Genomic DNA, 18,338 nt, shown 5'->3' with positions numbered 1-18,338 from the left:
AAAGGGCTTCATTCTAAGGCTATGAAAGCTAAGCTATTTTTATTTTCATATACACTGACACAAACATATTTATTACATTTCTCCTCCTGGACATTAAAAAAATTGACTCTACAGCAACTCTTTCTATCAGTATGTGCATGTGCATGTGTGTGTGTGTGCACGTGCGTGTGCGTGTGTGTGCACGTGCACGTGCGTGTGTGTGCACGTGCATGTGCGTGTCTTCTCTCTCCACCCAGAAAACCAATCCTGCATCATTCACATGTTAAAGACATTCCTCTCTCTGCTGCTCCTTCTTTACCTCCCTTCTCAATAACAGCCTTTCATATCACACACTCTCAAGAGATGCTGAGGGGTGTGTGTGTGTGTGCGTGCGTGCGTGTGTGTGTGCGTGTTTGTGTGAGAGAGTGAGTGAGTGAGAGAGGAGAGAGAACCTGTCTGGCTGCCACCTCACATGGGTCGGGCCCAGATAAGAACAGTCATGTTCTCATGTTGCCAGTGGCAGTTGTAAAGAGGGTCGCTCACTCACTCACTCACTCACTCACTCACTCACTCACTCACTCACTCACTCACTCACTCACTCACTCACTCACTCACTCACTCACTGGCCACTCACTCACTCACTCACTCACTCACTGGCCACTCACTCACTCACTCACTCACTGGCCACTCACTCACTCACTCACTCACTGGCCACTCACTCACTCACTCACTCACTGGCCACTCACTCACTCACTCACTCACTCACTGGCCACTCACTCACTCACTCACTCACTCACTCACTCACTCACTCACTCACTCACTCACTCACTCACTCACTGGCCACTCACTCACTCACTGGCCACTCACTCACTCACTGGCCACTCACTCACTGGCCACTTACTCACTCACTGGCCACTCACTCACTCACTGGCCACTCACTCACTGGCCACTCACTCACACACTCACTCACTCACTCACTCACTCACTCACTCACTCACTCACTCACTCACTCACTGGCCACTCACTCACTCACTCACTCACTCACTCACTCACTCACTCACTCACTCACTCACTCACTGACTCACTGGCCACTCACTCACTCACTCACTCACTGGCCACTCACTCACTCACTCACTCACTCACTCACTGGCCACTCACTCACTCACTGGCCACTCACTCACTCACTCACTCACTCACTCACTCACTGGCCACTCACTCACACACTCACTCACTCACTCACTCACTCACTCACTCACTCACTGGCCACTTACTCACACACTCACTCACTCACTCACTCACACACTCACTCACTGGCCACTCACTCACTCACTCACTGGCCACTTACTCACACACTCACTCACTCACTCACTCACTCACTCACTGGCCACTTACTCACACACTCACTCACTCACTCACTCACACACTCACTCACTGGCCACTCACTCACTCACTCACTGGCCACTCACTCACTCACTCACTCACTCACTCACTCACTGGCCACTCACTCACTCACTCACTCACTGGCCACTCACTCACTCACTAACTGGCCACTCACTCACTCACTCACTCACTGGCCACTCACTCACTCACTCACTGGCCACTCACTCACTCACACACTCACTGGCCACTCACTCACTCACTGGCCACTCACTCACTCACTCACTGGCCACTCACTCACTCACTCACTCACTGGCCACTCACTCACTCACTCACTCACTGGCCACTCACTCACTCACTCACTGGCCACTCACTCACTCACTGCCACTCACTCACTCACTCACTCACTGACTCACTGGCCACTCACTCACTCACACACTCACTGGCCACTCACTCACTCACTCACTCACTCACTCACTCACTGGCCACTCACTCACTCACTCACTCACTGGCCACTCACTCACTCACTCACTGGCCACTCACTCACTCACTCACTCACTGGCCACTCACTCACTCACACACTCACTGGCCACTCACTCACACACTCACTGGCCACTCACTCACTGGCCACTCACTCACACACTCACTGGCCACTCACTCACTCACACACTCACTGGCCACTCACTCACACACTCACTGGCCACTCACTCACTGGCCACTCACTCACACACTCACTGGCCACTCACTCACTGGCCACTCACTCACACACTCACTGGCCACTCACTCACTGGCCACTCACTCACTGGCCACTCACTCACTCACTGGCCACTCACTCACTCACTCACTCACTCACTCACTCACTCACTCACTCACTGGCCACTCACTCACTCACTGGCCACTCACTCACTCACTCACTCACTGGCCACTCACTCACTCACTCACTGGCCACTCACTCACTCACTGGCCACTCACTCACTCACACACTCACTGGCCACTCACTCACTCACTCACTCACTGGCCACTCACTCACTCACTCACTCACTGGCCACTCACTCACTCACTGGCCACTCACTCACTCACACACTCACTGGCCACTCACTCACTGGCCACTCACTCACTCACTGGCCACTCACTCACTCACACACTCACTGGCCACTCACTCACTGGCCACTCACTCACTCACTGGCCACTCACTCACTCACTGGCCACTTACTCACACACTCACTCACTCACTCACTCACTCACTCACTCACTCACTCACTCACTCACTCACTGGCCACTCACTCACTGGCCACTCACTCACTGGCCACTCACTCACTGGCCACTCACTCACTCACTGGCCACTCACTCACTCACTCACTCACTGGCCACTCACTCACTCACTGGCCACTCACTCACTCACTGGCCACTCACTCACTCACTCACTGGCCACTCACTCACTCACTCACTCACTCACTCACTCACTGGCCACTCACTCACTCACTCACTCACTGGCCACTCACTCACTCACTCACTCACTGGCCACTCACTCACTCACTCACTGGCCACTCACTCACTCACTCACTCACTGGCCACTCACTCACTCACTCACTCACTGGCCACTCACTCACTCACTCACTCACTGGCCACTCACTCACACACTCACTGGCCACTCACTCACTGGCCACTCACTCACTGGCCACTCACTCACTCACTGGCCACTCACTCACTCACTCACTCACTCACTCACTCACTCACTCACTCACTGGCCACTCACTCACTCACTGGCCACTCACTCACTCACTCACTCACTGGCCACTCACTCACTCACTCACTGGCCACTCACTCACTCACTGGCCACTCACTCACTCACACACTCACTGGCCACTCACTCACTCACTCACTCACTGGCCACTCACTCACTCACTCACTCACTGGCCACTCACTCACTCACTGGCCACTCACTCACTCACACACTCACTGGCCACTCACTCACTGGCCACTCACTCACTCACTGGCCACTCACTCACTCACACACTCACTGGCCACTCACTCACTGGCCACTCACTCACTCACTGGCCACTCACTCACTCACTGGCCACTTACTCACACACTCACTCACTCACTCACTCACTCACTCACTCACTCACTCACTCACTCACTCACTGGCCACTCACTCACTGGCCACTCACTCACTGGCCACTCACTCACTGGCCACTCACTCACTCACTGGCCACTCACTCACTCACTCACTCACTGGCCACTCACTCACTCACTCACTCACTCACTCACTGGCCACTCACTCACTCACTCACTGGCCACTCACTCACTCACTCACTCACTCACTCACTCACTGGCCACTCACTCACTCACTCACTCACTGGCCACTCACTCACTCACTCACTCACTGGCCACTCACTCACTCACTCACTGGCCACTCACTCACTCACTCACTCACTGGCCACTCACTCACTCACTCACTCACTGGCCACTCACTCACTCACTCACTCACTGGCCACTCACTCACTCACTCACTGGCCACTCACTCACTCACTCACTCACTGGCCACTCACTCACTCACTCACTCACTGGCCACTCACTCACTCACACACTCACTGGCCACTCACTCACACACTCACTGGCCACTCACTCACACACTCACTGGCCACTCACTCACACACTCACTGGCCACTCACTCACACACTCACTGGCCACTCACTCACACACTCACTGGCCACTCACTCACACACTCACTGGCCACTCACACACTCACTGGCCACTCACTCACACACTCACTGGCCACTCACTCACACACTCACTGGCCACTCACTCACACACACACTGGCCACTCACTCACACACTCACTGGCCACTCACTCACACACTCACTGGCCACTCACTCACTCACTCACTGGCCACTCACTCACTCACTCACTCACTCACTCACTCATTTATGATGCAGACTAAAAACCTTCCAACTGAGCTTTTACCTCGACAGCGTCCACTCCTTTCTGTGTAATAAGCTCCATGTTTCTCTATCTTGTAAATATTACATGGACTTTAATATTTGTGACTTTTCAGCCACTTTCCCCCCTTCAGTATAATTTTATATACATAATTACATGATGAATTCTTCAACTATCTAAGTTTTTCAGCTTCTTAAATGTAAATTTTCTGCTTTTCTTGCTCCACGTAACAGAGAAATCATTCAATATTTATCTCACGCTCGTGAAAATTCCTGGAACAGTTTTGAAAAACCATTAAAAAAATCTTTTGGTCCAACAGTTAGTGACATTTCTGACACTCTCCCTGAAGCGAACATCTTGATGGCTCCGAATAACTCATCAATTAATCAAGAAAATAATGGACAGAAACGTCTATAAAGACAAATGTCTGCTAATGAAATGGTGAGGAAGGTTTAAGGTGGAAAATAAGAGAATTTTTTTACATATTTCGAAGCTTCAAAAACACTTTTATTAAAGAGAAAATGTATACTTTATTGATTATTTCCCATATTTAGAGACTAGAACTGTAACAATTAATTGATTATTTACCAATTGCTGAAAGGTTTTCAAGTTTTTGTGAACATTTTCTGCTTTCTTTGCTGCACATAAAAATAAATCGTTCAATCTTTATCTCACGCTCGTGAAGATTCCTGGAAAGGTTTGAAAAATCCTTAACGTCATCATTTCTCAACAAGAATAATTGATTATGATTGGTTTTAAATCTACAAGCATTGAAATGCCTCGTTACTTCATCCCATAATTCCCACAGGATCTCTCTCTCTCTGTCCGTCTTTGGGCAGAATAAGATGTTTACTCGACAATCTCATGTTTTTCCCTCTTTTGTCAGTGTGTGAACATTTCACCGAGTCCTTTATGAGCGAGAGACGGCGAGAAGCGACAAAAAAACCAAAAAAAAAACGCAAGATCAAACGCCAGAAAACATGACAATGACGTCTTTTGAAAAACGCTCTCCCTTAAGCTAAAATCTTCGCCTTTTGAGACGAGCTCTGTGTTTGTTAGTGTCACTTTACAGGATTTTTTTAAAAAAAAAGACAAGACAAGAAAAGAAAGAAAAGAAACCTGGGATTCAGCTCAAAAAAACACACACAACACTAAGATCATAAAAGACTGAACGAGAGGTAAAAACACTGACACCAGCAGAAAAGATAAGTAATAATAATAATGATAATAATGTGACTGATAATCCTAATTATCACGTGGAAACAGGTGAGTGAAGCAGGTGCAGGTGAAAGAGAGGAGATGACGCAGCGTCTAACACAATATCCTCCATTAAATCACCGTTATTTATAGTTTCCATTACATCACATTAGCCATAGGCAGCGCAGCATTATCACGTAATACAAGTACAAGCAGACGTAAAAAGGGTTTAATGTCAATAAGCTGAGGAGGAAAACGCGAAATAAAATTGAACTACTGAGAGAAAACTGGGATTCAAATCATATGCATATATTTGTGTAAGTTTTGAAAAAGTACCGTATATCATAAATTCACCTGTGCAACTAATTCACACAACTGGAAACGGATGTTATATATATATGTATATATATATACATATATATACATATATATACATATATATTTATCTACTATTTATTCATAATCTATTTTATTTGTGGAAACTACACATATATATATATACATATATATATATATATATAAATATGTATATATATATATATATATATATATATATATATATATATATATATATATATATATATATATATATATATATATATATGTATATATATATATATGTATATGTATATACACACATATGTATATATATACACATATACATACACATATACACATATACATACACATAAACATACATATGTATATATATATACATGCATATATATGCATATATGTAGGTATGTACACATGCATATGTATGCATATATATACACATGCATATATACACATATATATATGTGTATGTATATACACACACACATATATATATATATATATATACACACATATGTATATATATATACACATATACATACACATATACACATATACATACATGTGTGTATATATATATATATATATATACACATGCATATATATGCATATATGTAGGTATGTACACATGCATATGTATGCATATATATACACATGCATATATACACATATATACATACACATATATATATATGTGTATGTATATACACACACACATATATATATATATATACGTGTATGTATATACACACACATATGTATATATATATATATATATACACACACACATGTATATATGTATATATATACATATATACACACATATACATACACATATACATACATGTATATATATATATATATACACATGCATATATATGCATATATGTAGGTATGTACACATGCATATGTATGCATATATATACACATGCATATATACACATATATACATATACAAATATACACACGCTGTATATCAGAATGTAAAAAAAAAATTGTGAGGAAAAATTGTGTAAACTCTGACTTTTGTCGGGCCACATGTAAGAAAAAATTAAAACATTCTTTAAAATATTCTGGGGAAAAAATAGGAAAATTCTTTTTAAAAATTAGAATTTTGAGAATAAAAAAAATGTGAGGAAAAAATTCAGGATAGATAGATAGATAGATAGATAGATAGATAGATAGATAGATAGATAGATAGATAGATAGATAGATAGATAGATAGATAGATAGATAGATAGATAGATAGATAGATAGATAGATAGATAGATAGATAGATAATAACTGATAATAACCAATAACTGATAATAACGATCGCTCCATCGCTGACCAAACTAAACCTGACTCACCTGAACTGGGCGAGCAGCAGACCTCCCAGCGACGAGCCGCAGATGGAGAAGCCCATGGCGATGACGCCGTTCCAGAAGCCGAGCTCCCGCGCCGTCATGTGATGATCCAACAGGAAGAGAGGAAACATGGTCACCGCTCCCTGCTCACCTGAGAGGACGAGGACAGAGGACAGAGGTGTGAGACGCGAAGGACAAAGACCAGAAAAAGACTCATAGGACATTATATGTTAGAGCTGCGCGATGGTATTAAAAACTGAATGAATATGAAGGGAATCGGTCAATAAATAAAGGAGGAACTTTACCATAAAGCTATTTATTACACATGTTTGTCACAATAAAACAACTACAGTCTCTTTGGATTTGATCTTTTGACTTGTTTTAATATTTTAGTCCAATTAAATTGTGTTTCTTTTGCTCCATATAACAAATAAATAAACACAACTGATTTTGGTTTGTGGAAAATGTGAGAATGTCATCATTTTGACAAAGTTTTATGACATTTTATGAAGCAAAACAGTAAAACAATTAATCAGAAATGATATTTAGATGTCAGAAAATGATGTTCTCAAATGTTTAAAATTATATCTTTTATGGAGCAAAGAAACCAGGAATAATATTCACATTTAAGAAGCTGAAAAATCACGGAATCTGGTTTTAATTATAAAAACAAAAAACACTCAATCGTCATTGATGATCCATAAACTATCAAAATAGTTTTAATTTAGCTTAGTAATCAATTAATCAAGTAAATTTGAGTTTGAATAAATATTAATGAGCAGCTAAACTAAAAATGTAGGAAGGAAGGAAGTACATGTGTATATTAAAGCATTAAAAACAAGTTATATTTTTGAAAATAAGTCAATAACTATCTCTGATTTGTCAAATTTGACATTCATTAACTTGAACATCGTCGTTCTTGCGCGAATCAAGTCTGCAAATTGTCAAATGTTCGTCACTTTTTCGACACTCGTTCTGCTGCTGCTGCTGCTGCTTCACTGGGAAACTTCTCCACTTTCTCGTGTTATTGTTATTTTTTTTTCAATCTTTCATGTCTTTCTTACCCCCCCCCCCCCCCGCCCCGCCGCTCGCTCTTCCCTCTCTATTTGTGTTTGTCTCCTGGTCGACTGTGAGTCAGTCGTCAGTTGTGCTGCGTCGTCGTCTTTGACAGCAGGTCTGGGAGCCGAGCCTGTCACTCACTCGGCTCCGCCGCTCCCGCACTGTCTTTGTGAAGTCAGTCTCCATTAATATAATAATGGCGTGTAGTCAGTGTCACTGAATATTTTACTGTAGTGTTCAGCACAACATTAGCAGCCGCACACTCGCAGCCTCACTGTCTCCGACACAAACTCTGAGGGATCTTTTTCATCTGTGGAAGTTTTGCGTCGCGTTTTTTTCTTTCTTTCTCTACTGCTTTATTTCCCGGGCTCAAAAGTGCGACGCTCGCCGTTTGATAACGAGACGAGAGGAGATATATTCTTCTTCTTGTCAGTTATCTACATGTATTATTGACACTTTCTAGAAAATAAGAAAGGCTTAGGTGTTCGGCACGTGTCGCTACCGCGTGCCGCGTTTTTGATTCCACCGCAGTCGTCTCGGGACGCGGCGTCGTTCAATATTGCAAGGCGAAGTTTGACATCTGCGCGTCGCACGCGTTTACTGTCACTTCAGAAACGCCGATGTTAAGTTGAGACATTAAGTCGGTGAAATCATCTGAAACAGGCTGCGATTCAATGAACTTGACAATAAAAACATGTAAAATATGTTGATCGCCGTGTTAATCGATTACCAAGTTAACTGTCAACTATTTTGATAGTGTTTTTGTTAATAATTTAATCTATATACTATATATCTGGGATGCAACAATTCATTGATTATTGATTATTAATCAAAAATGCATGTAATTTTGTCAGCGGTAAATGTTGCAACTCTAAGAAAACAAACTAATGAACTAATAAAGCAGAGTTTAGAGGCAGAGCTATGAGATGCATTCAATGACCCCAATAAATGTCATCATTTCTACACACAAGGGCTATACCCATTTATTGATTACTAAATTAGTTGCCAGATATATTGAAAAAATATGATTTTTTTACAGGTTTTTTTGCTTGATAAAACAAAGAAGTCATTAAAACAATCATTTTTTTAGTTTGTGGACATTTGAGAACATCATCATTTCCAGGTTTTGACAAACACTGATCAATATTCTTCAACAATTTGTGACATTTTATCTATTCATCAAGAAAATAATCGATACACATGCACTAAACATTCGTTGCAGCCATATATTTCAGTCTGATATCTCGTTGTATCATCAGATATAAGTCAAATATCCCTAGAGATTTATTGGATTATTTTCGTCATCGATTAATCTGTCGATTATTTTCTCGATTAATCGATGAATCGGTTGGTCCATAAATTAAAAACCGTTGATCAGTGTTCGTCAAACCTGGAAATGACGATGTTCTTGAATGTTTTGTTTTGTCCACAAACCAAAATGACTCAGTTTTGATGATTTCTTTGTTATGTGGAGCAAAGAAACTAAGAAAATATTCACATTTAAGAAGCTAAAACAGTCAGAAATCTTGTTTCAATCATGAAAAAAGCTTCAAACCGATTATCCATTATCAAAATAGTTGCCGATTAATTTAGTAATCGATTAATAATCGATTCATCGATTAGTCGTTTCAGCTCTAAAATTATGTTTAGATGTTCTCAAAACATCTTGTTTTTGTCCACAAAAATGATTCAGTTTTAATGATTTTTTTGTTTTGTGTGGAAAAAACTGATAAACCAATTATTAAAAGAGTTTGATCGATTAATAATCGATTAATCACTGCAATCCATTCGTTTACCCATGATTCTCTGTTGTTAAACTCAGAGATTCCACATTCCTGCCTGCAACTCTGCATTTATTTCTTTAACACACACACACACAGATTATTCCTGTCTATAAATAATCTCAAAGCAACAATTGTCCAATTCAGCGGGGATTTCATTAGACCTCCGCTAAGATTAAACAAGCAGAGAGGAGGGAAACAACAGGGGTGGTGGGGGGGGGGGGTGATTTAATGACTTAAAAATTGGCTGAATAATAATAAACTGCACTGAATCGTCTCCACATAATATTCTAAATCTGCTCATAAAAGAAAAACTACTACAAAAACTAACAACATTCGTTAAATGTGTCAGTAAAAGATGTGTAGAGTATGTTTTACATGTGTGTAAAAACAGACGTATTGATAATTATAAGTGACTTATATTACAAACAATAACGTGCAGCATATGTTCCACTTGGGGGTTCCTATACGTTGTGGCTGAAGGATTATTAACAGAGAGGGATCGGAGAGGCACGGAGGTAAAGCGAGGGGGGAAGAGGTCAACGAGGACACGGAGGTCAACGAGGACACGGAGGTCAAACCTCCAACTCGTCACCGCTGCCGAGACAAAAGAGGCGACGGAGCAGGAGAGATCAGCGAGGACAACACAGTCAGTCACTGTGAACAACATCATCATCACCAACATCATCAACATCGTCGTCATCGTCATCGGTGCCTGTTGCAGAGGCAGCTTCATAAATGCACACACACACACACGTCAGATCTTCAGGCTCTCTGAGGACAACAGTGTAAACAGAGCTTTATCTACACACACACACACCTCCACAATATCCTCTAAAAATCAGGTGAAGGTGTTGAGAAGTTCTACCATCGACTGAGAAGAAGAAGAAAAAAAAAAAACAACAAACCATCTGTTTTCTCATAAACATTTAAAGGGACACTGTGTAGTATTTATGGGTTTATATAACCCATAATCCACTTTTTTATACATATTATGTGCTCCTGCATTGACTAGTCGCTGTATAATAGTTTTTGTTTCATTTTCGTAGTGTTTCAAAAAGTCATGTAAAATAACACGGTCGCGGGGCCGCGGTTGCATAGCCACTGTTAGCAGAGAGACGCCATGTTTCTACCGGAGCCTGTAAGGACAAACGCGAGAGAACAAATCAATCGTCTCTTTACTTGTAGCTGAAGTCCCGCCTCCACTCTCTCCGCTTCGTCTGCTACGGCCGCGGTAGCTCCGCCCTCTCCCTCGCCTCACGAACCTCATCTGCTGACACGGAGAAAGACGACGAGGACGACATTTGACCGGCCGAGGACACCGTAGCGCTCGGGGAAGGGAGGGGGGTGAGCAGAGGAGCAGTTCTTTGTTGTAAATTTCAGCCTCTCCTCTAGATGGCACTATCAACTACTTACTTCACCTTTAAGATTTTAAGTGATTGTGTGAAATGCTTCTGCAGCAGCGCTCGGTCATCTACGACGCTAGTTTAGCCTCCATGCTAATGCCTAGTAAAATAAAGGTTTAGATGACTGAGTTGACAAGAACACAGGGAATTTACTGGTTAGCAAATGACATTTTCAGATGATGAAAGCCCAAATTTCTGACCGTCAATCTACTAATAATAACTCCACACAAATATAAATATTTAAATAAAAGTGTATACGATTAAATTTAACCACAATAACCAGCAGTGAGGTCAGATAATGGACTCCATAGACTCAGATAAGGTCAGATTTAGAGCAAAAAGTCTCCTGTAACCACACGTTTTTATTCATTCTAAAGCAAACGCTGCAGAGTTTCCATCCTTGAAAAGAAAGCAAATCAACTTTGTATTTAAATGTCGAAAACAAAGACCTAGCATGTCGACGTCTCAGCATGAATAAGCGTGTTTACATCTCCTGCCATTCTGGCTCTCCGTCTCTCTCTCTCTCTCTCTCTCTCTCTCTGGGCACCATGTGGTGGTTGTTCATTAATTCATCCCCCTCTTTCACCCCCTCACCTCACCTCACCCTCTCTTCCCCCCCCCACCACCACCTCACAACTTTTTCCCTCGTCTCATTCTCACTCTTCCTCTCACTGTCCGTCACCTCATCACTCACAAAGTGCTTTTTTTTCTGCAGAACAACAACACAGGAATGTTGTTGTTCGACCGTCACCTGACGGTCGTGTGACAGTGGCTCAGTGGTGTTTTTCAAATGGAAGGTCGCAGGTTCGATTCTGGTCATCAAGACTAGAAAGGGAGGTCATGAATACAGCATTTACCGTTGAGAGAGAAGACAATCCACCAATGTTGACCATTAAAAAATGGCAAATATCATAATTTCTAGAGTTTGACAAACATGGATCAATATTTTTGGACCAAACCACTAATCAATTAAGCAGGAAAAAATTATTATATTATTATAATCATTAGTTGCAGCCCGAGGTTCTGCAGCAAATGGTTATCATTATACGCTGATGACGACCTAACATCATCATTCTTAATGTTGTCATTAATCTTCCTCTAAAGGGTAAATATACTAGGCTCACAAAGACAAATTGATTATAAACCATGTACAAGTTAAATAACTATTTTGAAAGGGTTTTTTTCATAAATAGAACCAGTTTGTGTGATTTTTAAGCTTCTTAAATGCAACTTAAAAATTCTGTCATTTCAGTTTGTGGACAAAAACAAGACATTTGAGAACAGACCAGAGTTTGATCAATATTTTGGACATTTGCTGACATTTTTGGACCAAACAAAGAATCTATAAAAAAAAAAATCTACAGATTAATCAATTATTATAATCATTAGTTTGGTGGTTATCATTATACGCCGATGACGACCTAACCTAATCGTTTTCTTAATGTTGTAATTAATCTTCCTCTAAAGGTTAAATATACAGTAGGCTTACAAATATGAATCGATTATTAATCAAGTAATGAAGTAAAACAATCATTTTGAAAGGGGTTTTTTAATAAATAAAACCAGTTTGTGTGATTTTTCAGCTTCTTAAATGTAACTATATAATATATACAACTATAATTCTATAATTTCAGTTTGTGGGCAAGAACAAGACATTTGAGAACATCGTCATTTCCAGCGATGGATCAATATTGTTGGATATTTCATCAATTAATATGGAAAAAATCTACAGATTAATCGATTATTATAATCACTGGTTTGGTGGATATTATTATACGCTGATGACGACCTAACATCATTTTCTTAATGTTGTAATTAATCTTCCTCTAAAGGTTAAATATACAGTAGGCTTACAAAGATGAATCGATTATTAATCAAGTACTAAGTAAAACAACTATTTTGAAAGTTTTTTTTTAATAAATAAACCCAGTTTGTGTGACTTTTCATCTTCTTAAATCTAAATTGAAAAACTAAGTGTATCATTTCAGTTTGTGGACAAAAACAAGACGTTTGAGAACATCGTCATTGCCAGTTTGACGAATACTGATCAATATTTTGTGACATTTTTACGTCTCGACCGATCAATCGAAAAATGTAACATTTAAGCACGACAACAGAAAATGCTGACAGTAAACACTAAGACGCTGTTGTGACAGAGAGAGAGTGAGTAGTGGGGGGGGGGACGGGACGGGACGAGGGGGTTCTGATGTGACCCCCAGACAGATTAATGGTTCAGCCTGCATCCACATTTTGTCGAGTAGTGTCGTCTGCTGAGGCTCATCCGATTACTGAGCCACCCTTAAAACACACACACACACACACACACACAAACACACAGTTTCCAAAACAAAGACGCACACTATATTCATGGACTTACAGCAGACTATGCAAATGTGAGGAGACAATTATATTCCCACCACCCACCCACCCACACACACACACACACACACAGATAAACACACACATGGACATGATGCGCTGTCTTTCACTTCAGTTTCTGAACGCCACAGACACAAAGACACTAATCCTTACATAATCCCCTTCTGCTACCAAACACCAAACTCTGCTCATATCAACTCTCTCTCTCTCTCCCACACACACGCACAAACAAACACACACACACACAACTGGTTTGAAACTACCTATTTTTTATAAAAACTTTTTACCCCAACTTATAAGTAAGGGTAAGTAACTTTTCCTGATCAGTGGAGGAAGTGGACTTGTTACAAATTTTATATACAGTTCTAGCGCGACTCGACTCGTTTTTTGTTGCTTTTCCTTTATCGCGAGTGATAGATTTGTCCATTCTGCACTTTTTGCAATGGAACATGTTGCAGAAAGACTGGAAACTAAGTGACGGAAAACCAAACGTGACTGATACCAAACTGAGCGGAGTCAAACGAAAAAAAGACACTCAAAGTGACTCAGTCATGCATCAAACTGTGTCTAACATTTACAAACATGAGATGATAATCAACACCATTACCTGCTGCGCAAAGAAAGACAAAGGTGGAGCAGCAACGATCGCGGAGAACAAACATTAAAGTGTTTGTTTGTGAGCAACACAACATAAAAACAAAATGACTCATTTCCATTAAAGCGTCTGGGGACGGGTCTGCAAACGATTAAAAGCAGTTTCTGTGATTTGTCAGCTTCTTGAAAGTGAATATTTTCTGCTTCGTTTGCTCCGTAAAACAAAGAAATCATTCAAAGTGAATCATTTTGTGTTTGTGGACAAAAACAAAGACATTTGAGAACATCACAATTTCCACGTTTGACAAACACTGATTTCTCAGTGATTGTATAATTGTGTAATTGTTGCAGCTCTGAACCCTAAAAGTTAAAGTAAGAAGCTTTTTCTCTGAGAAGCAGAAAGTGGCTTCTGCGCAGACATTAACGAATACTGTGTTCGTAAGATGTTCTCAAATGTCTTGTTTTTGTCCACAGACCAAAATGAATCCGTTGTTATGATTTAATGTTAATATTCACATTTAATCACTAAAAACACACAAATGATTCATCGGTTATCAAAACTGCCGCAGTCCCAGTCGTTACAGTGACGAAACGATGTGGAAAAGAGTCCAAAGTGACTCCGTCTAACATGTGCAAACATGAGCTAATAATCAGCGCTGTGACCTGCTGTGCAGAGACAAACAAAGGTGGAGCCGCAAAACACTGAAGAGAATAAGAGAATGTTTGTCTTCTCTGGTAATGAGGTTATGTTTTTGTCCAAAGTTTGTTTGTTTGTGAGCAACATGACACAAACGTGACGAGCTCTGACGAACGTCCTCGGGCTACGAGGAAGAAATGAACAGATTCGGGACTGAGATAAAAGCAGGAGCCCTTTTCTGTTCATGCGCTTTGTCTTCTTCTGCGTTTGATTATCTTCAGCGCTGAATTGTTAATCACTTTAAGTAGCAATTAATGTGTAAAAAAGTGGTTATATGAATAAAAGTATTATTTGCAAAGGTTAATAATGTGTTTGAGTTGTTGTTGAAGTGACTATGAGCAGGGTTTATATTCACTCAGGTGCACGCAGGAGCAGTGAAAGACACGAGAAACAAGGTTGTAACAGTTACCTCCTCATCTTCACTCTGGCCTTATACACAGATCAACAGAGACATCTAGTGGTGCTGCTCTGCACTACAACTACAGGGCAAAAGGGACGACTGTGATTCAAATCAGAATTTTTATTCTTTCCAAAACAAATTCACACACATCCTCTTCCGAAACACCTCTAAATGCTTAGCCTGCCAGAAACTTTAGGAAGAAGAAGAAGAAGAAGTGTCCATGACTCACCTAGTTTGTATGTGAGGACGTACAGGACGGTCCACGGTGTCCCGGGAACCGCCAGCAGCTTCCTCCACACCCTCCATGGCTGCATAGCCTCAGCTCCCTGTCCTCCCCTCCTGCCGCTTTCCGCCTGCTTCACGGACTCTTCGTCCAGCACGGGGGCGCCCCACACAAACAGAGCCACGCCTGCGTACACGAACGTCAGCAGCATGAACATCCAGCTCCACCCGGCCACGTCGATGACGGCCAGCAGCCCGCCTCCGGCGAACACCGAGCCGGCTTTATAGCCCACCACCTGCGCCGTGTTCCCCAGGCCCAGCTCTCCCCGGCCCTTCAGCAGACTCACTGCCGCTCCGTCGACGGCGATGTCCTGCACAGACGCCAGGCTGTTCATGGCCAGCAGGGTCCCCGCCACTCCCCACATATGTGCCTCGGGGGCCAAGGCGGCGCTGGAGAGGCATGTCAGGGCCAGACCGGTCACCGTGGCCACCAGCCAGCGACGCTTGGTGCTGACCCGGTCCACCAGAGGAGCCCAGAGCACCTTGAGGACCCAGGGGAAGTAGAGGACCTTGGTGAAGGCGATGCGGGTGAAGGAGTGACCGGCGCCGCGCAGGTAGACGGGAAGCAGCGAGGACTGGAGGCCGTAGGGAATCCCCTGGACAAAGTACAGAAGGCCCAAAAAGACGAGTTTGTCATTCATGATCTGTGTTTAGAGGTGGTTCTGTCAGTGAAGTGATACTGCACACGTCCATGGGTCAGAGCAGGGAGGCGACTGAAACTGCACAGATGACCTGAAACGAAAAGAGAGCGTTTGAGGTTCAACGAATGTTTATTTACAAAGCACTTTTAATGCAAACAGTTGTGGTACAAGGAAGAATAAAAACAAGATCACTCAGAGTTAGAGCAGAGTGACATGCTTTAGATGACCACTCGGATCTGCTTTACACTGCAGCCATTTACTGACTCACTGACTCATCTTTCATATCCATTCACACGAGCAACGAGAGGTCAACGGAAACCGAACCCACCCAAGACGACTCGATCTACCGCCGGTATATCCTATATTTATATATATCCTGATATAGGAGATTTATTATGGAGATATAAAGCTGCACACAGCTTGTTTCTCTGGACTCAAGTGAAAAGTTTGAGAGTGACAATACACGGTAAAATTAAATATAATCTACTGTTTATGATCTGACAGGCCGCACACTGAGAGGTGCAATGCTGCCCTCCACAGTTTAAAAATCTAAATTACAGTTTGAAGTTCAGAGAGCAGACTTTAAAAGGCATCAAGAGAAATACTTTGATTCTTCAAAAACCTTTCATCAGACTGATGTCATTCCTGACACTGACTCTTTTATTTTGCTCCAGTTAGAGCTGCAGCATATAATGTTATAATGTTCATAATCCATTTAAAAATATGGATCCATTAAAAATATGTTCTGAAACAATCAGTTTTAATCATGGAAAAAAGCTTCAAAACGATCCATCGATTATCAAAAAATAGTTAACGATTAATTTCGTAATCAATGAATCAAGTTCCAGGTCTAGTTCCAGTAATATCAAATATCTCGTGATTTTTAATTCAACATTTTATGAAGTACTCGACTAATAATCAAGAAAATAATCGAAAACAATCACGTGTTGCAACCCTAAAATCCTCAAATGTGCAATAAATTATTTAATAGGAATTAAAGGAGACACATGGTGGTTAAAGACTATGACACACGTTAGCATGGCTAACGTTAGCGGTTAGCTCTCCACAAAGTCTTGCAAACATTGTTGTCCGTAAACAAACTTTACAATTAAAGCGACCGCGTCGTTGCGGCATTTTAACATTCACCAAAAACACACAGACGTGACTTTTAAACGCTGACATTTGTGGAGTTTTACGTAAATTAGAGGGAAGTTTGTTGACCGACCGGCAGGGTTAGCTTCCTTTAGCTAGCTTAATGTCGTGCTAAAAAAAAAAAACACTAACACGCGTTTAAACACATTCCACAACATGTCAGCGCCGTGTTATGGTTCTGCGGCAGCGGCGGAGACATTTCGGAGTATATTAAGAGAGAAATGTGGACACATACTGGTGAGAGGAGTAGATTTGCGGGACAGAAGAAGACGCTCCGCTTGTTGTTGACAGATGTGCTCTTCAGGCTCGTTTGTTATTCGCTCACACGTTACTGAGGCTCAGTAAATGCATATGTATGCTCATTACCGCCACCTGCCGGACGGGAGGAGCAGGAGCGCTAATGTTTCTCACTTTTGGAATACAAATATTTTGCTCATTATGTTCTTTGTACACCTCAATATATATATATAAATATATATATATATGTATGTATATATAATATACATACATATATATATATATATAAATAAAATAAAATAAAATAAATAAAAATAATATATTATTTTTATTTATTTTATTTTATTTTTATATATATATATATAAAAAATACATATGTGTGCTCATTACCGCCACCTGCCGGACTGGAGGAGCAGGAGCGCTAATGTTTCTCTGTTTCTCTACAAATATTTTGCTCATTATGTTCTTTGTACACCTCAATATATATATATATATAATATACATACATATATATATAAAAAATTAAATAAA

At 41.3% G+C, this 18,338-nt stretch overlaps 1 protein-coding gene across 1 annotated transcript in view; it reads right to left on the bottom strand.

Annotated features, from left to right (window-relative positions):
* Positions 1-17,885, bottom strand: part of mfsd3 (major facilitator superfamily domain containing 3) — a 24,572-nt gene extending 6,687 nt beyond the window's left edge. Inside the window, exons 1-3 of the mRNA XM_083905076.1 lie at positions 17,806-17,885; positions 15,725-16,509; positions 7,183-7,330 (exon numbers count right to left, since the gene is read on the bottom strand). Of these exons, the coding sequence (XP_083761202.1) occupies positions 7,183-7,330; positions 15,725-16,418 (842 nt within the window). The 5' untranslated portion in view covers positions 16,419-16,509; positions 17,806-17,885. The remainder of the gene's footprint in view (positions 1-7,182; positions 7,331-15,724; positions 16,510-17,805) is intronic.
* Positions 17,886-18,338: the final 453 nt, after the last annotated feature.

This window comes from Microchirus variegatus (assembly GCF_963457635.1).
Source record: "Microchirus variegatus genome assembly, chromosome: 18".
Classification (NCBI taxonomy): Eukaryota; Metazoa; Chordata; class Actinopteri; order Pleuronectiformes; family Soleidae; genus Microchirus; species Microchirus variegatus.
The sequence above is the reverse complement of the archived record's forward strand: the minus strand, read 5'-3'. Positions and strand labels throughout refer to the sequence as shown.